The sequence below is a fragment of the Eublepharis macularius genome, chromosome 17 (assembly GCF_028583425.1).
Source record: "Eublepharis macularius isolate TG4126 chromosome 17, MPM_Emac_v1.0, whole genome shotgun sequence".
Lineage (NCBI taxonomy): Eukaryota > Metazoa > Chordata > Lepidosauria > Squamata > Eublepharidae > Eublepharis > Eublepharis macularius.
In genome coordinates this window covers 27540657-27567993 of record NC_072806.1, presented here as the reverse complement: position 1 = coordinate 27567993, position 27337 = coordinate 27540657, and the positions used below count along the sequence as shown (strand labels likewise).

Below are 27337 nucleotides of genomic sequence, written 5' to 3'. Positions count from 1 at the left end.
ACTCTTCCATGCCCCTTCCAGTTTGCCCATTCATAGCGGGATATGGGGCAGGGGGCTTCCTCCTTCACATCCATCAGTTCAGCATCCCCCCAGCATACACGCACAAGGCATGCTGTTTGCTCTTCCCCCCAAGTACGAGTGTGCTTCCATTGCCGAATGAGTCCCTGGGTGTGTTTATTCTTCCATACACAGAGATGCTGCTGGTTGCTGTGAGCCCCAAGATGGAATGGTCAGAAGCAGGGAAGGCAGTGCGGCACCGTGTCTTGTGAGCAGGGTTGGATAGATCCATTCGAGCCTTGTGTTGGATGCTGGCAGAGAAACTTCACCTGGCTAGTGAACTCTGTTGTATGGGCAGAGAAGTGGGCCTTCTCTCCCTCTCTCTCAGGGCAGGGCCGCAGCGACCCACCAGAGCAGGTATCCCAAGGATCCGCATCGCAGCTGCAGGCTTGCAGTGGGCTGGCGCTGTGGAAGTTTTTGCAGCTGCATTAGGCGGCGGCGGGGGGGGGGGAACTGTTGACATGTTTTTTGAAACAATTTCAGATCTGATATCTTCGCCAGATTGAGTTTGTAACCAGCTTTATTGTTTAAGCCTGCTGGGATTTCATCAAAGGCGTCTGCTGTTTACCCAGAGCCATTTCATTGGAGAAAACAGTAAACAGACCTGCATTTCGATCTGATTTCACGTTTTCCTTTTCCTCTGGAATTTAAGTGCTTGTGAAATGTGGGACTGATAAGGAGCCCTGTGCCTCCAGGGGGACTTCTGACTCTATTAATGGGCACTTCAGGCGGAGGGGGGCATTTAGGGCAGGCAAGGCAGGAGGTGGCCTGTCGGTGGAAGACCAGCCCTCCTGGAGGTGTTGAGGAGAAGGAAGTGCCCTGCGCTCTCTCTCTCCCTGTGATTTAGACAGCAGAGGGCATCCGATGGACTCCCAAGGTGGGCCGGGGTCAGGATGCTTCCAGCCCTGCATTCTCCATCACCATTTCAGGGAAAGGAGGAGACTTTGCACATGGCTGAAATATTTTGTGCTGGAAACCTCAAGCGAGATGGGGCGTGGAGGAGAGGGAGCCCGTCCTGAATCTTGCGGAGCTTTCATCCATGCATGCCTGCTCACCCTCTCACATGGTGACATCTTAGTGAACAATTAGATCACAGAGTATGAAATTATGCCAGGACGACCAGGCCGTGTGAAAATAAGCCTGGCCTCTTATAAGGAGATTGAGTGGATCTAAAGTGTTTTGCGGGCTCTCTCTCTCTCAGCAATCCATACTGCAAGTCCAGCAAGCAGTTCAGCGGGATGGTTCCCCATCTACCCGCTGGCCAGCGAAGCTCAAGTGGACAGAGGCTGTCAAGAGGCTTGCTAGTAAAGTGAGATTTGAACTGGGGGCTTTGAGATTCACAGCCTGGGCTTAGGCAGCCTCCTTCAGTTGCTCAGCCAGAACAAAATTGTTATTATTAGCATTATGAGCCATTGGAGTGACGCATCATCTTAGCTTGAACCTTCCTTGCATGTAGGTGCTGCTGTGCCCAATGCAGGACTGGGCTGAGACTGGCAAGTGTATAAGGCAGAAAACTAGAGAGTGGGAAATCCATGTGAAGTTCTTTGGAGATACTATTGGCACTGCAGTCCCCATTCACATGGAGCAACTAGGGCCCTGTGGATCATAAGAATATTAGAAGAGACCAGCAGGATTAGACCAGCAGTCTAGCCAGTATAGCATCCTCCTGTCTCACACAGTTACTCTACAGGGCCAACAACATGGCATAGAGGCCAAGGTTGTCCCCGGATGTTGCCTCCAGGAGATGCCTCCTGGCGATTCTGCCCCTTTTGCTGCTCACCATCTGCCCCGTTGTTTTCTGTCCCGGCTTCTTGCAGCCAGCAGCGGCAAGCCTCGGTGCAGGCCTCCCCATCTCCAGTGGCACCTTGTTGGCATCTCTGCCTCCTGGGACCTGCAGGGCTCACTTGGCGGATCCTCTCAGCTGCCTGCCTCCTTGGCGACCGGAGAAGTTTGCCTTGTACATCTATCACACCTGCACTGTGACAATGTAATTTTTATCTCTGGTTGTTTATTTCTCAGATGGAACTACTTGTAAATTCCGAGAAGAATATACCTCGGTGCATGTGACAGAACCAGCACAAGGCGATTAATCTGCCCTTTGAGGAGTGGAATGCGAGATGGTGCCAAGTGACTTGGGCACGTGGGGCTTGGCGACGGGGAAGGCATGGCTTGCAGCGGAACCAAGGGGGCCTCTGCAAAGCGGCTCGGCAAATCAGATGCATCAATGTGCAGGCAGTCAGAGAGTGGCAAAGCCAGCTGGGGAAGGGTGCCTCCTTGTAGGGGAGAGTCCGCCCCCGTCCCCAGTTCCCAGGCATGAGGGGGGCTGTGGCTATTGAACGGGCAATGCCACACAGAAGTTGGTTCCCAGGTTTTTAATTCGACTCTGGACTGTAAAACTACCTTGAATAAGAAACGAACCCCTCCACCCCTTTGCTCCCCAAAATAACCTCCAGCCAAATCAGACACCTGTGGGAACCCTCTCACACTGTGTCTGCCTCATAGCTTCATTTTTATACAGGGCACTGGAATCTCAAGGGTTTGCTGTTGTAATTTTATGTCATATAAGAGATTATGGGCTCGGGTGGTTATTCTGGGGAGCCAAGATAAGCAGCCTCCATTTCCTTGTTCCAGCTTCATCCACAAGTTCTGTAGTGAAGATGGAGCCCATTCAGCCTTCTACTGGCTATGAAGCTGCAGAGGGTTTTATTGTACCCATGTTCAGGGACTGTAGTTTGTGGTCCAGCCTCTACTAGGCTGTAAAGGGACAATCCCCGGGCAAGGGCAGTAGATCTAGTGCAGTGTAAAAATGTGTGTTGTTCACTCATAAAAAGCAGTTTACAAAGGAAGTCAGGGTGGGGTAGTAGTTAAGAGTGTCGAATTAGGATCAGCATGAATCCCGCTCTGCCGTGGAAGAGTGTTGAATGACCTTGGGCCAATTGTCCTTTCTCTGCCTAACCTACCTTACAGAGTTGTTGTGACAGTAGGATGGAGAAAGGGGGGGTGATGTTGTAAGCTGCTTTAATACCAATTTTTTTTGGGGGGGAAGCAGGATGTACATAATAAAATAAACATTTATACCCTCCCAACAACTCTGTGAGGTACTCAGGCTGAGAGAGAGGGACTTGTCCAAGGCAAATCAGTATCTGAAGGGGCCTTCCAAGCCAGGTCCCCTCTTTCAGTTCACATTCAACAGTTTAACCCCCTCCTCTATGTTCTCCAAGCAGACTTGGCTTGCATAATTTATTTGGATTTCTGCTCCATCTGCTGATGGGCATGGAACAAAGCAGAGCAGGGTAGACGTTCTCTTGCCTTCTTTACAACCAAACCAGTGGTTGTTGTAAAGCATTGTCCCCCAGATTGCAAACCTACAAAGTTTGCTGCCCAGGCCAGATGTGAACCTGCAACCTCCCAGTTCATGCCTCACTCCTCGGGCCCTGCTGCTGAGATGCCACCAGGCACAGCCCCCTGCCCTTTGCCAACATCTCTCTGCAGCAACAGGGGCTAGACAGTAGCTGCTTTTCAAAATAGAAGCAAGCTGCGGTTGGGGAGGGGGCTGCTGGATTTTCTACCTGACTGGTGTCCTCTTGGAAAAACAGGCCTGGGTAGCAACTCCGGTCTGGCCTAGTTTAGAAAATCATGGCTAGTGTGAAGAGAATGAGATAGGAACTATTTCCTCTCTGGCTTGCAGAAGGCTCAAACTTATGGGTAACAGGCAAATCCTACACGTTACATCATTTGTTGCCAACTGATGTAGGTGTGGCCACTGGCACAGGTGGCTTTCACAGGGGAGGTGGCATATTAATGTGAGGGAAGCGAATCAAGGGCTGTCAGTGGAAACCGAAATGTGCTTCCTGGATATATAGCCCCCCCCCCCAATGTGGGGACCAAGCAGGAGACTCCCCCGTCACCCACATATTCCTCTCTTTTAGATTCCCTATTGCTGTTCCTTCTGAATAGACAAGTTATCTTTTTTGACCTCCCACATTCCAGCATCTGGATATATGCCTGAAAGGGGAGATTTGATGACTGCAAACAAAGCTGAGCTGGAGGATGGGGGAGTGCATTGCAGCCAGCCAGCCATGACAGAAAGAGACTTATTTAAGAGGACTTTCCAGGAGGAACTGCCCAATTCATGGAGGACAGATTTGCCATATAGTGGGATGGATCCTCCATGCCTAGAGGCAGTATACCTGGTGTGCTGGGAAGGCAGTTGCCTTTATACCCTGCTTGGAAGTGCATTGGGCAGAAACAGAATGCTGGGCCTTTGGGCTGGGACAGGAGAGAGCTAGCCATGCTTTGAGAGGGCAGAAAGCTCCAGCGTGCGCCAAGGGACTATTCTCCTTCCAGTTCCCCCACCTAAGTCCTTTGAAGGACTTACTGCCTCCCCCAGGTCCTATTCTTGGCCTCCAACCAAACTCTGGGAGGTCAGGTCAGAGGGTGTCTGTTGCCTTAGCACTCCGTACCCAACCCCAATCGTAAAGTTCCAGCCTATGGAACTGAGACCCTGACTGGGGGCCTGTACCAAGGCCAATGGACCCTTGTAGAGGAATGCAGCCTGCCCTGTCCCAACCAGCAAATGAGTACCGGGGGCCTGCATGTCAACCTAGGGGAGAAGAGCAAGCAAGTGTGAGGTGGTGGTCTGGAGCCTGGCCCCCAAGTCCTTTCCTGCTCCAGCTTTCCAGGAGCTCCTTGAACATAATGCTGCAGGCCAGAACTGGGGAGGAAGGGCCCCTGCTGCCTGGTCACACACAGTCTTTGCTCCAAGGAAGAGTTTCTGCCCAGGGCATCTCCTTCCCTGGCTCCACACCAGCTGGAGGGTGGTGCCAGCAGGTTGGATCTGACCCTGACTTGGCTTGCACCCAGGGCAGCAGCACTATGCCTGCCTCGGCTCATAGCTGCAGGTTGTTTGGAGCCGGGGTGGTGGCTTTGCAAAAGGGAGGCTGTGCTCCTTGGCCCGGCCCACGGCCTCCTGGCAACTACTTCGCGGGCCAAACCCTCCTGGAACACAGCGTCTCCCCAGGGGCCGAGCTGCGCGGAATGTTCCCGTGGCAACCGTTGCCAAGGGCGTTCAGTTGTGCCACTCAAAGTGCTGCAGGGTTTGTGCTTATCCCTGCCCTAAGCTGGCGCCGCCAGCCCCATCCCGGATCGCCCTTGATCTCTGGCATTCGCGCATGGGATCCGGTGGCCTGGTGTTCCCCTGCAACCCGTTTCTTCTCGCTGAATTGCGTCCTGCCTGTCCTTTCCCGTCCAGCTCTCCAGCAAGGACCTCCCGGGTCCTCTAGTTCAATAGGCAGGGCGTTCCGCGGGGCAACTCCGCGCCGTGGCCACCGCGAGCCACGCCTGGGCACGCAGGAAGCGCTCGCAAGGCGCGCGGGGGGCCGCAGAGGCCAGGCGGAGAGGCCGGCGCGGGTGTCTCTCTCGCCTTTTTATTTTGCACCAGCCGCTCCCGCGGCTTGTGTGTTGCTCGCTAATTCATGGGGAGAGAAAAAGGCGCCGCGCTCAATCAGCGCTCCGGCGGGGACGGCGGTGCAGAGAAGGCGGCGCGGGGCTGCGGCCTCCCCCCGCTCTCGCCGCGGCCCAATTGCGCGCCGGCCTCGCCGCTTCTGCTGCGCGCCGGGAGCGGGAGGGAGGGAGCGAGAAGCCGCGGTTGTTTTTGCAGAGCCTTCTGCGGCGCGCGGGCCGAGCGGGGCCGGGAAATTGCCTGGCCGGCCGGGCGCTGCGGGGAGAGCCGCGTTGGCTGCTCGGCCAAGCTAATTGCGCCTCCGCGCCGGCCGCGGCTCGGCTTTCCCGCGGCCTCCGAGGTGGGCTGGCGAGATTGCTGTCGCCCCTTAATGGCTTTCTTTATCTGGAAAAGCTCCCCGCGCCTGCCCGCTGGAGCGGCTGAGAGCGCCGGAGGCCCAAATTGGCTCGCAATTGAATCAAGCGGCGCGCGGAGAGCTGGGAGCGCCGGGGAGGGCCGGCCTCTGCCCCACCGCCGCCGTGGCTGCTGCTTTGTCCAGGCCAGGCCCATCGCCGTCCCTTCTCCCTTCTGACACTGACGGACTATTGTCCGGTTCTTTCCTAATGCAGCTACCCCGTGGTGATGAGTTCCACTGACCCTCAGTTCAACAGCGGCTGCAAGGTCAGGCGGGGCCCTGCAGAGCAGGCCGGACCTTTTGGCGCCAGGGATCATCATTAGCACTTATGGGAGCGATGCTCGGAGCCCTTGGGTGCCTAGGGTGCCCATCATCCAGGTGGTGGCTGGAGATCTCCCGGAATTACAACTGATCTCTAGGTGACAGAGATCAGTTCCCGTGGAGAAAGTGGCTGCCTTGGAAGGTGGACTCTATGCATTAAATCCAGCTGAGGTACCGCCCCTCCCCAAATACTGTCCTCCCCAGGCTCCCCCCCCCAAAAAAAAATCTCCAGGAATTTCTCAGCCTGGAGCTAGCAACCATGGTGCCTGTGCTTTCCAGTGGTATTCCATGGGCAACAGAGGATACTGTGGGCATGCACTTTTGCAGCTGGCAAGTCGTGCCGCTTCACGCTCAGCAAAGTGGCCGGGAAACAACACCCCTCCCCCCCGGCAATTCCTCCCCTTGGCCCGCAGCAGCCTCTCCTCAGACCCATTGGCCTGCCAACTGTGGCTCTGGTTCATCAGATGCCCCTTGCTGGAATGCCTGTGGGCGCCTGGCTTGGCTCCTCCACCCTGAGGCAGCTGCAGCATAGATGAGCAGGCTACACCTTGGCCCTGCTGTGCTAGGTTTCTGTTTGCAGGGAGGCGCGCAGTCTCAAAGCATTCTTCAGCTGGCGGAAACTGGCTTTGCGAGGGCAGGGAGCCCTTCTCATGTCCTCCCCTGGCTCCTGCGGAGGCGAAGCTCAGCAGTCTGCAAGCAGGACGCTCTTCTCCTGCAAGGCCCGGGCTGTACCTCTGGAGTGCCCCGGAGCAGCTCCTTCTAAGCCTCTGCAAACTCCAGCGAGGACGTTGGGCCCTGATCCACAGAGCCTTATGTCCTGTGCAAGGATGCTCGCCTGCCAAGATGGGGGGGGGGTACCTGAGTTTGGGGAGAGGAGCACCTAAGCTGGAGCCCATATCGCCTTTTCACGTAGGAAGGGTACCTGTTTTGTTCGGTGCGCTTAACCTTTGTCCAAGACAAGCCCCAGCAGTGCTGGCAGCTTCTCAGGGATTTGTTCTGCACTCTGCTGGTGGCTGTACAGCTCTGGGAGATGATCATGGAAGTAAGCCATGCCTGTTGCCTTCTCCTGCACTGAAGACCTCAGCAGTGTAGCCAGTGCCTTAGTGGACCTCTGCGTGGCCATTAAAGTGGACCGGTGTGCAGTCCGCTGATCAACCCACCTGGGTTGATCGCCACCCCGACTGGAGAAGTTCCCTCACGTGGTCCTGATCCCGTTGAACAACTGGGCCTTGGGAACTGGTCCATGAGGAAGTAACTTGACCAATCCCCCCAAAAAACTACAGTTCCCAGAATTCTTTTGGGCAAAGCTGTAGTGGTGAAGATAAGCCTTCATTACTGTCTTTACCTGTGTGTACACGGGGAATGGAAGCAGCAGAGTATTTTTGCCCTCCCAGTATGCCTGAAAGAAAGCTAACCCCCTATGCACGTGCTCCAGTAGATCCTTAAAGGACAATGCCAGGTCCTTTTCCTTGTGGCAGCATAGGAGCATCCTCTAATGGGCCGTTGGAGCTGAACGGCCCACAGGCTGGCAGGAAGGCGCCTAGAGATCAATGGCATCTTCCCAGATCAATGGCATCTTCCCAGAATCCCATGGGCCTACTTTGCTAGTTAGCTTAAGGCCGAGCCCTGTAAGGCAGGCCAGTAATGTCGTGCCCGTATTCCACATGGTAAGGCTCTCCAGTTCTTGAAAAGCCGATTCCTTACCCACGGTACTTAAATTAGAAGAGGGCCAAGAGTGGAACCTTCCCTGTTTTATGCTTCATTACCTATTGGTTTAGAAATGCCGCTAGCACCACCCCATGGTCCTGCCATTCTGCAAACTGACTCAGGGAACTCTGCTTTAACCTGTGGCCCTATGTCAGGAGTACAGAAAAATTTGGACCCAAGAGGGAGTAGTTGGGGGTGAGGGGCATCCAGCTCAACTAAGCCATCAGGAATGTCAAGAGGGATTTTGTCTCCATGGCTGAAAGGGCAGGACAGCAACTACTGAAGAAATGCTTAGATCCTGCTGGACCCTCTCCTCGGCTCTTGAGGGGTAGGGTGTGAACAAACTGTGCGTGCATTTAATGACAACCCTTGCACCTGTAATTCTCACTACGTTTGTTAGAAGGGGAGGCCAGAAAGAGACAGACAGGCCAACACCTTCCAGGATTAAGAGCGACACTCGTTGGGATGGTTGTGACAGGTGTTCATACTGCAGCCTGGCTTTACAACTGGGATAGGGGCTGGTCTTGTTCTGGGTGGATCCCCTGCCAGCCCGACCCCTCTGGCGTTCCTCTTTCACCCATTTCCAGGGGAGGGAGGGAGCCACTCTCCAGGGCTGCCGGCAATGGCGTCTCCCTCTGGTGCTTGACTCCATTAAGTGTGAAGCAGCCAGTCTGGACAGAGCAACGCGATCAGTGGAGCCGGCTCTCCCACAGCACTCGCCCGGCAAGGCTCAGTGATTGGATTATAGGCTCGTAATGGGCCTCCCCGCCTGGCTGCGCTGAGGCGCTGCTGTGGGTTGGGACAGTGCTGAGTGGAGCTGTCGGGGCCAAACGTGCGCCTATAATTGAATCTGTAGCAGGTCGGCAAAAAAAATCTCCGCCTGCTTGCCTGTCTCTTGCTTGGCAGCAGGAGTGTGAATGGTCATGCCACAGGCAGTGAGCCACAGGGGTCTGTGGGGACTACGAAGTGGCTGATATATGCTCTGAGGAATCAATGATGGAGCTGGATAGGGGGATGCTGGCAAAGATGGGCAGAGGAATGTGGCTCTTTGCCCCTCATTTGGGTTCTTGGGAGTCCCATCCAGGGCCTAATTAATCCTTCCCAAAAAACCGGCCTTCCATCTGGGATACAGAGTCTGTAAAAGGCAGCGTGGGCATGTTTATTAAATATAGTAATGAAAGGAGGCAGGAGCTTCCCAAGGAACTGGCCTGGCCCCCTGAGAAATCTCCCATCCCTGATTGCAACAGTCTTCTCACAGCAGGAAGGAACAGTTTGTCAAATGCAATGGAGTACCAGCCGTCCTTTGACGGAACACAGCGCTCTTTCGCTTGCATCAGATGGACAGCAAACAACACCTGTCAGGAAGGGATTAATTTTAGTCTTATAGCCTGCTTTTCTCCCCTCAGGGGACTCAAAGCTGCTTACAAAAAAATTTAAAAAACCAAGTACGTAATTTTGAAAATCAGCACTCCAAGACAGATATGTGCAGCATGACTCCAGTTTCTAGGCTGGTCCCCGATCCTAGATCCACTAATCCTGCTCATTCTGGGCCACAGGCTGTGAACCACAGGCCCTGTGGCTGTTGCACTACAACCCATGTCAAAGGATCCTACACCTGACAACAGCTGGGTGACATACCTGAACAGGAAAAGTAACAGCTGTAATTCAAAACAGTAAAGAGTCCCGTAGCACCTTGAAGACTCCCCGACTTTATTGCAGCATAAGCTTTCAATGCATCTGACGAAGAGACCTGTGGTTCTCGAAAGCTTATGCTACAATAAAGTTGGTTAGTCCTAAAGGTGCTACTGGACTCTTTACAATGCAAAGACCATGGCAATACAGCCCGGAAAACCCACAACAACCATCGTGCTACTGGACTCTTTACTATTTTGCAACTACAGATTAACATGGCTAACTCCTCTGGAGCTGTAATTCAGTGGACCCAAAGGTTTGTCGTACCAATCTTTGTCAAAGCTAGGCATTGTGGGTCAAGACTAGAGCCCCCCCTTTTTTTGATTCAGACATGCTCCCTTTCTCATAACAAAGGAGCCTACACCTTTGCCTTTCACTCTCCCAATGTGGGAACCAGCCAGAGTTAAAAAAAACCATTCCCAGCCAAAGGTCTCCCCTATTACCTTAAAAATACACTAAAGCTAAACATTCAAAGATCCTTCATAGCCAAGTGAGGGCCTTGGCAGGGGGTGGAGGGCACCCTATGAAGGTTCCTTTTTTTGCAAAGGTTTCAATCATCCTAAGACTACAGGCTCAGCCACCAACAGACAGCTGCTGATACCTACGTCTAGCTCATCAGGGTCTTGGAAGCTTTTCTCCTAGGAAGAGAGGCTGCACCTTGGAAACTTTGCATGCCGAAAGTCTCAGGGTCACTCTCTAGCAAGCACCGAGAAAAAACCCTCTCAGTTATCTGATAGAGATCAGTTCTAAGATGTGGCCTTCTATAGCAGGGGTGGCCAAACTGTGGCTCAGGAGCCACATGTGGCTGTTCTAGACATACTATATGGCTCCCGGAGGTCTCTGAGTATCGCCATGGCTATACATTTTATTTCCCTTCCCTTCCTTTTTTCTTTCCATGCCTTTCCCTCCCTTTCCTTCTTTCTTTCCATGTCTTTCCCTCCCTTTTCCTTCCTTCCTTCCTTCCTTCCTTCCTTCCTTCCTTCCTTCCTTGTCTTTCATATTTTCAATAAAAATGTTGAGGTTGCTTGGTTTGACTCAGAAAATACCTGGGGACTTTGGGGGTGAACCCTAGCAAGGATGTGACATCACTTTTGTGATGTCACTTCCAAGTCTAAGGTTAGGTGATGGTGTCACTTCCAATGATGTCACTTCCAGCATACTGCACCAAAACCCTACCCCTTCCTGTGATGTCACTTTCAGGAAACTCCCCCAAACCCACCTCTTCATCTGAAGTCATTTCAATGCACCATGTCTTGCAGCTCTCAAACATTTGACGTTTATTCTACGTGGCTCTTACATTAAGGAAGTTTGGCCACCCCTGTTCTATAGCATTAAACCAATACTAACAAGGGGGAGTATTGGTTTGATGCTGTAGAAGGCCACATCTTATGAGGAGGGACCATTATGGTGGCGGAGCAGCTGCTTGACCCATAGAAGGTCATGGGTTCAACCCCAGGCACCTGCAATTGAGGGACTGCAGGGAGTGAGTGCTGGGAAAGCTCAAGATACTGGAAAGCTGTGGCCAGGCTAGGGTTGCCAGCTTCCAGGTGTTCGCTGGAGATCTCCAGGAATTACAACTGATCTCCAGGCCATAGAGATCCATTCCCCTGGAGAAAATTGCTGTTTTGGAGCATGGGCTCTATGGCATAATATGCTGCGGAGGATCCCTCCCCAAACCCCGTCCACTTCCAGGATCTGGCCCCAAAATCTCCAGGAATTTCTGAACCTGGAGCAGGCAGCCCTATACCAGGCAGAAGAGATAGAGCTCTATGGTCTAAGGGTGAGGCCATTTCCTAGAATTAGTAGACAAACGATCAGCGCCCTTTGCAGATCTCCTCTGACTCTTTCTACAACTTCCCAAGTCCAGAAGGGAACCCTGGGCGGTCCTCAGTAACAGAATTGAGTCTTGGGAATGATGCCGCTTGCCATTTCGTCTCCACTTAAACCCCCCCCCCCCCTTGGATACTGTGCTGCCTAGATCTGCTCTGCCCCCACCATCTACTGGGGATGTTTGGCTCCTTTCTCATAGATTTTAGAGGGGGGGCAAAGATGCTGCGAACCAGATCCTAGAATTAAGTCAAGCCATTTCTCCCTGGACACGGGTTGCCACATCTCCACCACTCCCCGCCTCCCACCCCACGAGTCCTCTTTTCATGATGGCCCACATCGTTATGGCAGTTGCTTGCTTTGATCTCCTGGACTTTCCATCCAGCATATTAAAAGTTGCAATTAGCAAAGTGTTCACGGTTGAGGCTGCTCAGTGGGAAGAGAGAGGCTCTAAATGAAAGCTGAAAGGTTATTCCAAGAAATGATGGCAGCCGTGAAGCCGGCTGAGAGGAGGAACTTGCAGGCTGAGATGGGGGAAGGGCGCCTGGTAGAAGGTCCTGAGCCTGCAGCCTCTGTAGGGAGGGGGGAGATCTTGGAGATGTCCTTGGCCTCCTCCAAGAATGGTTCTCTTTAATGCACAAACTGGTATACAGTCACTGCTACCAAACCAGCAAAAAGCCCTGGAACACAGACAGGACAGTGGCAGGCTCTCTTGGTCCCAGGCATGGCCTTTTGGGACCTTCCTAGACCGTTCTAGACTTTGTGCACCTGGGAAAGTGAGTGCTGCCCTTCACATGTTTATGCTTGGTGTGTGTTACTTTAAGGCATTCCAGATACCTTTGCAGGTTCTGATGCAACAGTCCGGCACAGGTATCCGTCTAGAATTTGCTCTGTATTTGTCTCGTGAAATCAATTGCTACTATCCTCACTTTATGGATAGGAAAGTTGAGGGAAGGCAGGTAGGGACTTATCCTGAAGCACAAGGTGAGCTCATGGCAGGACACAGGAGACCAGATCTTTTGGAGCCCACATAAATGATTGACAAGATTTTTCCCGATGTTACCCCCCCCCCCATGATTCCATGCTTCTCTTCACAGTCATATGGCCAGGGCTTTTTTTCTGGGAAAAGAGGTGGTGGAACTCAGTGGTGGAATGCAAGACCGCACAATGACCTCACTTTGGGTCAGCTGGAACAAGGGGGGAGTTTTTTAAAGTTTAAATTGCCCTAGGTGAAAATGGTCACATGGCCGGTGGCCCCATCCCTGATCTCCAGACAGAGGGGGGTTTAGATTTCCCTCTGCACTGCATGGGTTGAGGGCAATCTAAACTCCCCTCTGTCTGGAGATCAGGGGGTGGGGCCACCGGCCATGTGACCATTTTTAAGAGGTGCCGGAACTCCGTTCCATCACGTTCCCACTGAAAAAAGCCCTGCATATGGCCTTTAAAAACCCTCAAAGCAGGGGTACCTGGGCTATAAAGACAATCCCCACTGGCAAATGGTTTCACAGACATGATGAGGCATGCAGCCTTAGCAGTCGCAGCCCCGGCACACACCCCTCCCACCCATCACGTCCAGTGCCTGTTTCTGCACAGCCTGGCACTGATGCCTTTCTGATGGTGCCTGGATTGATAAAAGGACTGGGAAATGGGAAGACTCAAGACAATCCACAGTTTCCAGGCTACAGTGGCTGTCCTCTGGACTGGGCCCCCAATGAAAACCCCTCATGGTGGCTGCTCTCTCTTTCCCCCTCGGAAGCCAGGCCGTCTGGGGGCCCTCTCGGCCAGCATCAGGTGGGATGAAAGGCTTGCCTGTTGAGGCATTTCAAAGGCTTCTGCCCCTCTGGAGAGCAGCGCAGCTGCCTGGCCTGGGCAATGCATCCCCTCGGCTTTTAATTAGCCGAGCCTCTCCTTTCACCTTCTGCCAGAAATACCTTCCCTTGTTTTCTTTTCAACACTTTTCAATTTTCTTTAACTGCGGTAAACTGAGCAGCAGGAGTCAGAAAGTCACGTGAGTGGGGGGATGAGCGACGGTTGAGCTACAGGCCAAACCTGGTACCTCTGGCAGGGCAGGATGGAGGGAACCCTGCAGGTAGCAGATAAGGGAGAGACTCCCAGAGGTCATTCGGTGTCCTGCCCTCTGAGAGGTAAAGTCCTCCCTTAAGGACACCAGAGTGGCCCATTGCCATTGGCTGCGTCGCTCTCCTTTCCACAATTCCATGGCTGGGCCAAGGTGAGTTCTGCACCCCTGTCCTTCAAAGAGCTGGCAGGAGAAGCTCCAGCAGCAAGAAGGCGCTCGGCAGCACTGGGGCCTGGGGAGCATTTGTTACTATGGTGCCTGCACTGGGCTGTGTAGTCACGCCTGCTTGTTTTCATCTGTTGCAAATAGATCTACCAGTGGCTACCAAAGCTGAAAACTCTTTGTCAGAACAGGGGATGTGTGTGTGTGTGTGTGATAGCAAAAAGCCCACTTGTGTTCCTCACCCAAAGTCTTGCCATGCCCACTGGCTGCTATGCTGGCTGATCTCATTAGGCAGGAAAGCAGGGATGTCTTTCCCTTTGGAGAAGCCGGCTCCTGCCTCCTGCTTCCTTGGGAGGGGGAAAGGGGCTGCCCTGACAGGACTGGATGCCCTCTAGGAGCCATGGGAGAATCCATGTTCTGATAGAGCATCACTCCTCTCCTTTGTAGGAATTTCCCAGGGACAGTAAGGACACCTGGCTGGATGGGTGCTCATCTGATTGGAAAGCGAGTGGGAGATCAGCGCAAACTCATAGCAAGCCAAAAGGCTCTGTTTATTCAATTGCTAACCATTCCCAGAAGTTTAAAAGCCCAATCTGTATCCAGATCCATGAAGGGCAACAAAACGCCGTTGGGTACACTAGTATTTTATAGATCCAGAGGAGTTAGCCGTGTTAGTCCGTAGTAACAAAATAGTAAAGAGTCCAGTAGCACCTTTAAGACCGACCAACTTTATTGTAGCATAAGCTTTCGAGAGCCACAGTTCTCTTCGTCAGATGCATGGAGGGTATGAAGAAACTAGCCAGAGATATCTAAGTGGTGAAGGGAGGGGGAAGAGGGTGCAGGGAGTGAGGGTCATGTAACATTTAACATTTACATTTAAGGGTCATGTAACGTTTAACATTTACAGTTAAGGGTCATGTAACACTTAACATTTACATTTAAGGGTCATGTAACATTTAACATTTACATGACCCTTACTCCCTGCACCCTCTCTCCCCTCCCCTCACCACCTAGATCTCTCTGCCCAGTTTGGTGTAGTGGTTAAGAGCGCCGGGATTCTGATCTGGAGAGCCGGGTTTGATCCCCCGCTCCTCCACTTGAAGCCAGCTGGGTGACCTTGGGCTAGTCACAGCTCTCTGGAGCTCTCTCAGCCCCACCCACCTCACAGGGTGTTTGCTGTTGTGGGGATAATAGTAACATACTTTGTAAACCGCTCTGAGTGGGCATTAAGTTGTCCTGAAGGGCAGTATATAAATCTAATGTTGTTGTTGTTATTATTATTAGTCTTAAAGGTGCTACTGGACTCTTTACTATTTTAGTATTTTATGTATTTATTTACTTTGTTTCTTCCCAATGGGAAGCAATCATTTTCTGCTCCATTCTATCCTCACAACAACAACAACACTTATATACTGCTTTTCTAGACAAATTAGTGCCCCACCCAGAGTAGCAAACAAGTTAGCATTATTATTATCCCCACAATACAGCTGGGGAGCTGGGGCTGAGAGGAGTGGCTTACCCAAGGCCACCTACTGAGCTCATGGCAGTCGTGGGATTTGAACCAGTAGAGTGCTGATTTGCAGCTGAACCACTTAACCACTATGTGAGGCTAGGTTTCTCACAGTGGCCAGCCAGGTGGCTCCACGAAACCCCAAGAACAGCACTCGAAGTACACTGTTCCCTGGACATGGAGGTTTGACTTTTGTTAAAAAAATAAGAAAGCAAGGTTTCTATCTAGCCCTTATCTACCAGGATGAACTGGGAAATAAGGGAGTGGAATCTCTCCCCTTGTCTGCAATGGCACGTGCCCCGGGGGGGCGGGGGGGGAGAGAAAATCCTCGAGGACTTTTGCAATTCAGGAAGACGCATTCCCTCACCTCCATTGGGTGCTGTCAAAAAATTGCTGACTATGCCATGTGCCCCCCTTCTGCTCACACTCTGCCAGGAATCCACTTTTGCAAATCTTTGAATGTGCAACTGCCTCATAATGAATGGATCAGGGGCTCTGTGTCTCTGGGAATTAGATATCGGGGAGGGGGGGTTGCATTGCAATTCCCAGAGAGCAACTGGTTCCCGTGGGCTTGTAGGGAAGTGATGGTAGGACTGTGAACCACTGCAGGATCTTGTGTGGGTGTCGTCAGGGGTGAGGGCAGCTGCTAAGCTGACCTCTTCTGGGAAGCCCAGCTAGCCCGCTCCCAGTAAGACTCTATGGCTCCAGTGTGGGTGGAAAGCACCATTGGGCCGCAGCATATCAGAGGACAGCAAGGTGATGGTGATTTACTGATCAGTTTTGCCTGACCTGGCTGGTAAGGTCAACACTCAGCTCCCCGATCCTTGTACTTGACAGCAAAGCTCCAGCTCAAACTCTCCACCACCACTAGAGGAGGAGTGAGTGAGACACTCCTTATTGGGACTACGGCCTCTTGATAAGATGCTGGGGAGAGGCGTCAGCTGAATGCAGGCCTCTGGAATTGCCCACAATCTTCTCTAGCCCTGGCACTTCCCAAAGAGGCTCAAGGGGAAGCGAAGAGAAGGAGCAGCCCAGCTAGCTGCACCTGGAGAGGCCTGGCTGGAAAATAGGAGCTGGTGGGCAAAAACCTGGGCAAGAGCAGGATACCATGGCAGAGCAGAGTGAGCTGGATTGGGGGGAACAGTTGACTCTCCAGGCATCCTACCAAGTCCTTGTTTGGGTTGACAAGCTACAGCTTCACGTGCTGACCCTTGATGACTGTCCTTTATAGGGATAAGATTCAGTGCTCATTAACATGCAGAAGCCAAGCTGGTCTTTTCCTGTCAAAAAAAGAAGGCTGTCGACTGCCCCTTCCTGGGTCAGGCCAGGACCCAGGCATAATGTCTCCGGACCTGGGACAGCCTTGAACATGTATGAACATTAGAAGCTGCCTTCTCCCAGTTCTGAACATTGGCCCATCTAGCTCACTGTTATCTGGCAGGGAAAGGCCTCCCAAGTAGCTCCCTTTAACAGAAGCAGCCCTGGGGGGAACCTTCCTCTGCAGAAAATTCCCCCACCTGACTGTGCTTTGCAAGCTCCCAAGCAATGCAGGACTCTTAGCTAGTCAGAAGGGCAAAGCCATCCCAAGGATGAGCCGGACTTGGAACGAACTACAAAATGCTCCTTTGGCTGGAGTCAGAGCTTGGGTGCAGCCGCCCATCAAGAAGACCCTGTCTGGAGTTTTATTTCAAACAAGAGTAATGGGAAGAAATGGCAAAAATTAACCCCGTCCTCACCCATCCCAAAGGCCAGACGCCTGGCGTGCAGGGCAGCTGCCCACCTTCTCTCATTCATTTGTCTGGCTCAGAAGCAAAGCCCCGTGGGGAGGTTCCAGGCCCGGCTGCAATGAAAGATAAAGCTGGAGTTTTGGTCGGTGCTATTGATTTTCCTTATTATTACAGTACAAAATTTATGGCTGGCTTTAAAACTGCAATAAGTGGCAAGCTGGAGGAGGGGAACTTCCATATGACCTTGAAAATGTCCCCCCGTCTGGCAGCAGGCTGAGACACAGTGGCGGGGTGGGGTGGGGAATACGGGAATGCGCTGACCCCCACATCACTGCCAGAACCAAGGAGATGCTTCTCGGCTCAGCCAAGAAAAGCAAGATAGGGTCCGGCCAGGGCTGCCGCGCTCTTCGCCACCTGATGCGGCTTTTGTTCTCGGCACCTGGTTGCTCACAGAACCCAACCCATCCCCTTGGATTTAGTGGGGAAAGGGGCTCGCTAAAGTCGAGAGGGAGCCACTAAGACTGCCAGTGGGGAAGTATGCCAAGTTGGAATCTCATCCTAGGCTCCAAATCCCCATGAGGCCTTAGAAAGCCATTCCCTCTGAGGACCACTGCCAGTCTTGCAGATAACTGGTAGGGTTTAGTATTTAGAGCAGCCAAAACACAGAGGCACCCCTGGGTAACAAACAACAGAGCAAAGATTCCAAAAGCTTCAAAACATGGATGTCTGCAACATAGCCATCGATGGTCTGTAGCCTTCGACGGCTACAGACTGTCAATGGACATCAAAAGGCAGCTATGACTTGAGGGCACCAGAAGGTACACTTCTGATGTTCCACTTTGGAATCTATGTCGAATGTTATTTAATACATCCTTGAGAAAGAGACTGTTGAAACTGGCCTCAACTAATGGGTGGTATCCTCTTGACTCTCCTAGATCTGCCACCTGCAACAGGAAAAGGAAAGCACATTAATAATATAAGCTATTAAGGACTTGTTTACTCACCTGACGACTGGGAGCCTCTTGATAGGAGCACCCGTTGGTGACTTGTGGGATAAATAACAGGAACATAGTGATTATAGGCCCTGACCTGAGTAGCCAAGGTGAGCTTGATCTCGTCAGATCTCAGAAGCTAAGCAGGGTTGGCCTTGGATGGGAGACCTCCAATGAAGGTTGCAGAGGCAGGCAATGGCAAACCACCTCTGATAGTCTCTTGCCATGAAAACCCCGCCAGGGGTTGCCATAAGTCAGCTATGACTTGAAGGCACCACACATAATAACATTCGATAATAATATTTGATTTATATACCGCCCTTCAGGACGACTTAATGCCCACTCAGAGCGGTTTACAAAGTGTTATTATTACCCCACAACAGTCACCCTGTGAGGTGGGTGGGGCTGAGAGAGCTCCAGAGAACTGTGACTTGCCCAAGGTCACCCAGCTGGCTTCGTGGAGGAGTGGGGAATCAAACCCGGCTCTCCAGATTAGAGTCCCGTGCTCTTAACCACTACACCAAACTGGCTCTCATACACATACACGTGACTCTAGAGACTGATCAATCATTTTGGAGCCCAACCTCTTAGGGACCATGTGAATTTTGTATTGCATCTTGGATGTTGAATTTAAGATTATTTATTGTGCATATTTATAGTATATTTCTCTCACTAACTGTACTGCACATATTTGTTACACCTTGCACTTTAAACCTAAATTTATATGTAATCAAGTACTGTGTGACTGTGTTGAATATACTTCCCACGGGAGGGTTCTCCCCCCGCCCTTTCTTTGCTCTGTTGTTAATAGTTTAGAGTGTCAACTCCCATTTGGGAGTCCCAAGTTCAAATCCGTACTCTGATATAAAGCTGGGATGACTCATGGGTGAACAACTGGGGAAACTTTAGGTCATTCACCCCCACCCCAGTCTAATCTACCACACAGAGTTGCTGTGAGTGTGAAATGGATGGGAGAACCCCTTGGGACTCATTTGAAGAAATGAGGGATAAACTTGTACTGGTTAGAGAGGACAGGGTTTGTTTCAGGCATGCCTAATATCATAAACACAAAGTTCTTTGGAACCCTCTCAAGCACTGGGCATGTGTGAAAGGGACCTGATAGCATCCCATTGATTCTGCTCTTGCCACCATAGGGAGGGGCAAGGAAGGATATTGATCGCCACCCCTCTGCCAGGCACTGCTCACAAGTGTTCCAGATCACCTCTGTTGCCTCAGTGCTGAATGCAGGCAAGCTGAGGTCCACAGAGCATATTCAGTGCTGGCACTTAGGCCTCAGCACTATCACTTCCTGTTTCTACACCCCAGCTAGCCCCACGCAAATGCAAAGAGTTTATCTGCAATGTCTGGCTAGAAGTCAAAAGCAGTGAAGACAGACATCAGGGATCACCCAGGAGTGACCCTTCTGGGGAGCGACTGGGAAAATCTGGGGCCATTTAAGACCATTGCTGTTATAATGCCAACTTCTTCTTATTCAGATTGGCAGATGCTGCCTAGAAACCTTGTGAAGGAAGCAGCAACAGCTACCGAAGGGATAGCAGCTGGCTAGAGTCACAAGTCTGGTTTTCCTTGAACATGATTGATTGTATCCAGTTCCTGGCACAGGGCTACTGCTACACGGCCTGGCCTGCTGCCCTCTCTAAGCCTCTGAGGAACTCTTTTAATCTACAATCTGGAAAACATGCCTGATTATTCCACACCAGTGTTCCCTAACTTAACAAAGCAGTTCCATCAGTCCAGTGGGACTCACTCCTAATTTAGTAACTGTGTATAATAACTGCCCTCACAATTTGACAACTGAATTTTCATCGGGGTATTGCAACCCTTTCTGCATTATTTTAGAGAATGTATTCCTATCCTGCCACCTCCCCAATAGTACTGGGATACGTTCACAGATAATCTGGGGAGGGCTTGGTGCTCGGCAGGCATTCCCCCATATCCCGCACTCGGTGCTTTAAGGGACTCTTTATTTATTTGTATGTTTACCTCGTTTATACCCCACCTGTCTCCCCAGTAGGGAGCCAAAGCCGCATTGTTCTCCTTTCCCCCCATTTTATCCTCACACCAACCTCGTTGGGTAGGTTAGGCTAAGAGCCTGTGACTGGCCCAAGGTCACCCAGAAAGCTTCCATGGCAGAGTGGGGACTTGAACTTGGCTTTCTCAGATCCTAGTCCAACCAGGCTGACTTTCACCAGCTTTCCACCTCCCTAAGGGGCTCAGAGATAGCAGCTTCTCTCCAGCTCCCACCCCTCCGCCATCAACTTTCTCTTGGAAAGGGAAGCTTCACATTGGCGGACCTGATGACTCTGAAACCCCGGCTTCCCTCGCCCACTGGCGACAAGACGCCCGCCTGGTTCTCATTTATCCTTCTGCAGAACCGACGGGGCAGGACGAGGACTGGCAACAGCGGACAGACGCTCCGAAACGCGCATCCACAACAGCTGCGACCAGTCAGTTATTTATGGGGGCAGCGGCATCCGCAGCCCCGCACCGTCGCGGGCCAGGCCGCCTCGTCGGAAGGCTGCCGGGCCAGCGGCGTCAGCTGCTCTTGCCCCGCGGGAGCCACCAGAGCCCTGCAGTAAACAAGGCGGCCAGGCCCCAGCGGGCAAGTCTGCCCGCCTGCCCGCGGGGAGAGCCGCGATGCCTCCGGCCGGGCGCTTTGACGACGGAGGGAGGCGCCGTGGCCAGGCAGAGGAGGCGAGAGGCAGCTCCGGGGACCCGCGCACGGATGCGGCCAGGCCAGGCCGGCCCCGGAACAGCAACCCCCGAGAGACTCGGCTGGGCGGGCCCGCCGTCGAGCGAGGCCCGCAGCCCAATCCAATCCCCCGGGCCGAGGCGGGCTGCCTGCCTGCCTGCCTGCCTGTCGGGAAAAAGCTCTCCCCAGAGGGAGCTGCAAGTGCTGCAGCAGCCGGAGGGCCGCGGTGGCTCTAGGGCCTGCGCCCGCGCCAATCTCCAGCCCCTGCGGGAAACCACCGGGGAGCGGCGGGTCCGTCCTGGCCTGAATTCCACCCCCCTTTCGGTCCAGCGCCCGCTCAAGAGTTTCAGTGGCTGCCCACGAAGGCGCAGGGCCTTGCAGGTGGCTTCCCCGAAAGAGCCGCGTCGCGTCTGGGCCTCAGGACTGCTGCGAGCAGAAGGTGGCATAGGAGTCGCCGCCTTCGCCTGTCCTCGCCGGATGAAACCAAAGCCTGGGGCCGCCCGGGAGACTAGCCCCGCGGATTTCAGTAGGAGCTTGCCGTTGAAACGCGTCGCTCGTCTTTCGGCGCCCCTGGGCCGGAGCAGGTTTGGCCTGCGGATCCCCAAAAGCCCCAGAAAAGGCGCGGGCCGCCTCCTTTGCCGCCTCCCTCCTGTTCTCAGCAGATCCCACCGCGGTTAAAGGCCGTCGAGCGACGGAGCAGGACTGGGCCTCAGGCCAGCCGCTCTCCCTCCCCCAATGAAGCCCCTGCCCTGCCTTACAAGGGTTAGGGAGAGCTACCGGGTTCGATCCCCCGCTGTGCCGTGGAAACTTGCGGGCTGACCTAGGGCCAGTCACAAACGCTCAGCCTTGCCTACCTCACCGGCTTGTTGTGAGAGGGGAAATGGAGTAAACTCAGAGTAAAATCCTGCTGTGGCCATAAGGCTCTCCCAGAATGCCCTGCGTTCCCGATCTTAGCGAGCTGGTCGACCTTGCAAGGCGGTGTCCCGAGGATGGCTGAGCTGGCGGGGGATGGGAGGGGCCGCCGGGGTTTGATGCAGGGCAGCAAGAGACAAACGTCAGGGCTCTCGGCGCGACACTGGGTGCCTCGTGGGCAGCAGCCAAGCCTCTTTTCCTCCCCCGGGTGCGGATGAGCCAAGGCTCGGGCCAGAGTTTGCTTTCTTTTGGGGGGCGTCTTTCCTGTTCGGAGGGCCTGGCCTGCCTCGCTTCCAGGCAGAGCACAGGGGTGGGGTGGGTTCCTAGGAGATCCTTGGCGCGGGCTCGCCCCAGCCCCGGGCCTGCTTGGCTTCCCGCCGGCGCCTGGGACCGCCCCCGGGGGCTTTGAGCGGATATGTTTAAAGGAAGGGATTTGTAGGGGTTCCAAATGGCAGCTTAAACAGCCGCCGGATGCGCCGCAGACCTCCGACTCCTCGTCGGCAGGCCGGGCATGAATATTTTAGGGTCCATAACAGGCAGGGGCGGGCGCGAGGGGCCTCGATCATGTTCTTCGATGTTTTTCGGGAACGGAGCGGAAGCCAGAGGCAGGCCGCAGCAAGGAGCGTTCACTGGAAGGGGCTGGGATGAGCAGGGTGGCCAGGGCGGGAGACAGTGCGGAAGGGCGGCTCACCGGGGCTTCTTGGCCGGGTGGGCGATGCAAGAAGGGCTGGATCCACTGGAGGGAAGAGAAGACAAGGCCGGGGCATGAGCGAGAGAGGCGGGGTTGGGGGTGGCAAGTCCAGGCCCGGGCATCTCCAGTGCAGGCATCTCCCAGGCCTTTCCTCTGCTCGAGCCAGCGGAGATGCTGGGCAGGCACTTTTTTTTTCTTTTTTATTTTATTCAATTTATATTTCGCTCTCCCCGCAAGCGGGCTCAGAGCGGATCACAGGTAGTAATAAACACAATAAAAACGGATAGCATAAATTAGATTAAAGCATATCAGCCAGTACAATAAAGTCTGAAAGAGACAGCCCCGCCCATATTGCACATCCACCAAGCATTAAGACACATCCCTGGGGCAGGGTGGCCAGCTACCAGACGGCAACAATCTGGGAGGAGATCGAGGATTCTGGTCCTACTATGCCAGAGCCCGGGGCCTAAGCCAGCCTCAGTCGTGCTTCTTGGGGAGGGGGGCATGGCTCAAAGGCAGGCAGGCAGGCGGTGCCAGGTGCCGCCCTGCCCTGGGCACCTCCAGTTCAGACATCTCAGGCAGCCAGCGTGGCAAAGTCCCCGAGGAGACCATTCTCAGCCAGTAGGGCTGGCTGGCTGTGGATCGGCCGAGAGCTCTCGCCTGCAGGCAGAAGGCCCTTTCCTTCCAGGGGGGAGGGCGCTGCGGGGAGGGGACCCAGAAAGCGGCCGGGGCTGGGGCTGGGCTGGGGAGGGCGCCCCCTTTGGCGCTCCGCCGCTTCTTGCACTGACGCTGCCTCTGTACTCCCCCAGGGGGCTGCCTGGAGCTGCTGCTGGTGCTGCTGGGCCTGGAGATCCGCCGCTCGGGAGGCTGCCCGGCCGCCTGCGTGTGCTACCCGTCGCCCATGACCGTCAGCTGCCAGTCGCACCACCTGCTGGCCATCCCGGAGGGCATCCCCGAGGAGAGCGAGCGCGTCTTCCTGCAGAACAACCGCATCTCGGTGCTGCTGCGCGGCCACCTCAGCCCGGCGCTGGTCACGCTGTGGCTCTACTCCAACAACCTCACCTTCATCGGCCCGGGCGCCTTCGAGGGCTTCGCGCAGCTGGAGGAGCTCGACCTGGGCGACAACCGGCAGCTGCGCGACCTGGCGCCGGACACCTTCCGCGGGCTGGGCCGCCTGCACGCGCTGCACCTGTACCGCTGCGGCCTGGTGGCCCTGCCCAGCGGCCTCTTCGGCGGCCTGCACAGCCTGCAGTACCTCTACCTGCAGGACAACCAGCTGGCCTTCCTGCAGGAGGACCTCTTCGCCGACCTGGCCAACCTGAGCCACCTCTTCCTGCACGGCAACCGCCTCTGGAGCCTGCAGCAGAACACCTTCCGCGGCCTGCTGCACCTGGACCGCCTGCTGCTGCACCAGAACCGGCTGCAGAGCGTGCACCGGCGCGCCTTCCACGACCTGGGCCGCCTGACGCTGCTCTTCCTCTTCAACAACAGCCTGGAGGAGCTGCCCGGGGAGGCGCTGGCCCCGCTGGGCGCCCTCGAGTACCTGCGCCTCAACGGCAACCCCTGGGACTGCGGCTGCCGCCTGCGCTCGCTCTGGGAGTGGCTGCGGCGCTTCCGCGGCTCCAGCTCCAGCGTGCTGTGCGAGTTCCCCGAGCGCAGCCGCGGCCTGGAGCTGAAGGAGCTGCGCGCCGAGGCCTTCGCCGCCTGCTCGGCCGCCGAGTCGCTGCACCAGGTCAAGGGCGCCCGCCTGCCCCCGGCCGACAAGGCCGCCCCCCGGGACCTGCCCCCGCCGCACGCCTCCGCCGAGAAGGGCGGCCCGCGCCACAGGAAGCCCGCCAAGCACTGCCCCAAGGGCCGCAACCGGACCGCCAGGCCGGCCTCGCTGGGGCCCCGCAAGGAAGAGATGCAGGACCAGGAGGCCAAGCTGGGCTTCGAGCTGCTGCCCGCCGGGCCGCCCAAGCAGAAGGCCAAGTGCCCGCGGACCTCGCTCCTGCCCCCCAGCGGGGTCCAGCAGGCGGCCGGCGGGCTGGGCGGCGGCGGGGCGCGGCCTGCGGGCGCCGCCCTGCTGGCCTTCCTGCTGGCCTGCGTGGCCATCGTCCGCTGAGCGCCTCGGCCCCGGGCTGGCGCTCGCAGAGCCCCGTCGCTTCTTCCGCTGCCTGGCCTGGCCGAGACCGCAGCGCGGCCCTGCTCCGGCCAGCCCGGCGGGCTTCGAGAGCCTGAACTGCCGGCGGCGCAGCGGCACCGGCGGGATTGCAAGCCGCGGCGCACGCGCTGCTCACGAGTAGCCCCAGCCCGGCCCGAGGGACAAGGCCAAGCGTGGGCTCGGGGCGCCCGGGAATTGCTGGGCAAGGAGCCGGGGCGGCGGGCGGGCGGGCGGGCCGGGGGCGCAGGGCACAAACGGGGCACACGGACACGGGGCCGGGCCTCTGGGCTCCTCGGGGCTGCGGGACGAACGGACTGGAGTTCTCTCGGCAGTCCCTGAACCTCTCAGGACTCGCACATTAGCAGGACTGCTCAAGCGCAAAGGTTCCAAGCAGAGGCGGCCGGCTGGAAGGGACTCACTCCTCCGAGGCGCGCCTGGTTTGTACCGTCTGTGTCGTTCACATAGAAAATAAAAGCAATGCACAGACCTGTCCCCTCCACCTGTCTATGCTGCCGTTGGGAGCAGAGCGTGTGCCGATGGAGGATGCGAGCAGGACAAAATGTTCTGGCGGGGCGGGCGGGGGCACCAGTGCCTGGATATTGGGCCGGTTTGGAGGGACTGTCGCAGCCGGGAACTGCAGACTCGGTCTCCGGCAGGAGAAAGTCTAGGTCTCTGCAGAAACTGGAGAACCCAGAGCCTGGAGGGAGGAGCTCCTGGTCAGGCGGAGACGATGCTCTGGCCGCGGCCATGTTCCGGGGAAAGCCCCCCGTTACTGTCTGGTTGCAAAGGCAACCTGCAGTGGGCAGCGGCCAGCTGGGGCAGGGTTCCATCTCCCGGGCGGCCTTGGGCATCGCTCTCTAGCCCAGCCTGCCTCACAAGGTTGTTGTGAGGCTAAAATACACGCAAGCTAACCGCGCCTTGGAAACTGCGGTGCTCCCAACTCCTCCTTCTCCGGAGAAAAAACTGGGCAGGGCAGAGCGGAGTGGCATCTGGTAACCTAGGCCAATCCCCTCAACTCTGCAGGGAATTCTCTTCTCACAATGGCAATTGAATCAGGTCCACGCGTGTTCTTGATTTCTGGCAACCCAGTGTGGAATCAAAGAGGAGACACGAACCAATGAATCCTGCACACTCCGCCATGTGTGGCTGCGGGGCGGAGGCTTTGGCCAGGTGCGTCAGTGCCCGCCGCTTGGCTCCTCCAACCTCAGATACCCCTTTAGGTCAGAAGGAAGAACAGAATAGGCTGGGACGGGGCAGACAGGTCGGAGAGGTTTTCTGATGGGCCTCTAAAATCGTAACGTCAGAAGGGTATACTCGTGTTTGCCCACATTCCACGAAATGATAGAAGGTAGGTGAAAGGCAGCAGGCTCCCCCACTTCAGGGAAAGACCGGCCACCCCTTCCCCCAGCCAGCCCAGTCTGCAGAAGTCCGCCGCAGCAGACGGAGAGAGTGCCAGGCTAGGATCTGGGAGGCCCGGGCCAATTAGTCTCTCTCTCAGCCTAACCTACCTCACAGGGTTGTTGTGCGGATGAAACGGAGGAGAGGGAAACGATGTGAACCGTTTTGGGCACCGTTTGGGTAGAAAGGCGGGGTATAAACGAAGTGGTCAGGAAGACAGACATTTGCAGCGTCCACCGAAGCTATCCCAAATTCCCCTTGGCCTGGCTGCCGCCTCTACAGCAGGGCTTGGCAGATCCCCTACGCGAGGCTCCTTCCCGGCCTCGGCGGCCCCTCCCGCACAAGCAAGCCCTGCTTTAAGCCCCCGGCTGCTTCGCCCCTTCCCCGCCACAGGCGACAAAGCCGGCCTTCGCTTCCCACGTGGCTCCGCCGCCTGGGCTCCCCTTCGCAACCGGCTTCTCGGCGGTGCTTTTCTTCTCCCCCCGCCGGCGCCTTATTCCGCCTGGTCGGCTACTACCTGCGCCCTGCCTGGCCCCGGCGCGCTCCCGAAGCGCGCCTGCTCGGATCCAGCACGTGCGCGGGACGGGGCGCGGGAGCGAGGCTCCAGCCGGCGGTTTTCTAGGCCAGGTGCGGAGGGAGCCGCGCAAACGCGCCCGGTCGCTCTTGCGGAGTCACTGGCGAAGGTTACACCCCCCACCCCCAAATCGGGAGCGCCGAAGCAACGGCATCAAGAGCGCCCCGCCCCCCAAGCTCGGGCGGACTCTTCGCCCCGCTCAAAGGGACCTCTAGAAAGCCTCCCTGACCGGGACACCCACTCCCCACTTTCTCCGGGCAGCCGGAACTCGGCGGGGCGGGGAGATCTGTGGCCGGTTCTAGAAGAAAAGGGCCAGCAGGGCAGGTGTTCCTTCCTCGGAGACTTAAAGGATCCCAGCCAAGGCGGCTGCTCAGCAGCTGCCCTCCCAAAGCGGCCACTGAGAGAGTCCCCAGAAAACACCAACGCAGGGCAGCGGCCCCGCAGGTGTGAGGGAGAGGGCGCCCCCCCCCCCTCCCCGGCAGCTTGGACCGGCCTCGCGCCAGGCAGGCTGCATGGAGCCCGGGCGGGGGCAGCCGGAGCTGCGCTTGGCGCTGGTGGGGGGCCGGCGCCCTCTCCCGACTCCCGCGGGAAATCCAGAGACCGAAACCAGCCGGGGGGGGGGGGCTAGCGCCCCCTTGCGGCAGCCGCTGGGGCTGCTCCGGAGGGCGGCCCGGCCTCTCCCGCTTCCAGGGGCAGCCGCGTGATCTCGCGCACGTGCAGGTGACGAGGTGCCGCCGTGACCTACTTTCCTCGGTTGCTGGGAGGAGACGAATTCTGCCTGACGCGAAGTAAGAGGCCTCTTGCCCGGCCGGGCCTGGCTGCTTGGCCCCGCGAGTCCCCGCGCCAAGCAGCTCGCGGGCGGAGAAGCTGCGCCGGAGCAGGCGCGGCAGGGGACTGGCCACCTGGGCGCTGTGCAGAACCGCGCGCCTTTCTCCCGGGGCTTAATTTCGAAGCGATCCCTCCCCAACCTCTCCGGCAT

At 55.8% G+C, this 27337-nt stretch overlaps 1 protein-coding gene across 1 annotated transcript in view; it reads left to right on the top strand.

Moving 5' to 3' along the window:
* RTN4RL1 (reticulon 4 receptor like 1) overlaps window positions 1-24432 on the top strand; it is a 41138-nt gene extending 16706 nt beyond the window's left edge. Inside the window, exon 2 of the mRNA XM_055001688.1 lies at window positions 23053-24432. Coding sequence (XP_054857663.1) covers window positions 23053-24347 — 1295 coding nt within the window. The 3' untranslated portion in view covers window positions 24348-24432. The remainder of the gene's footprint in view (window positions 1-23052) is intronic.
* The last annotated feature ends 2905 nt before the right edge of the window (window positions 24433-27337 follow it).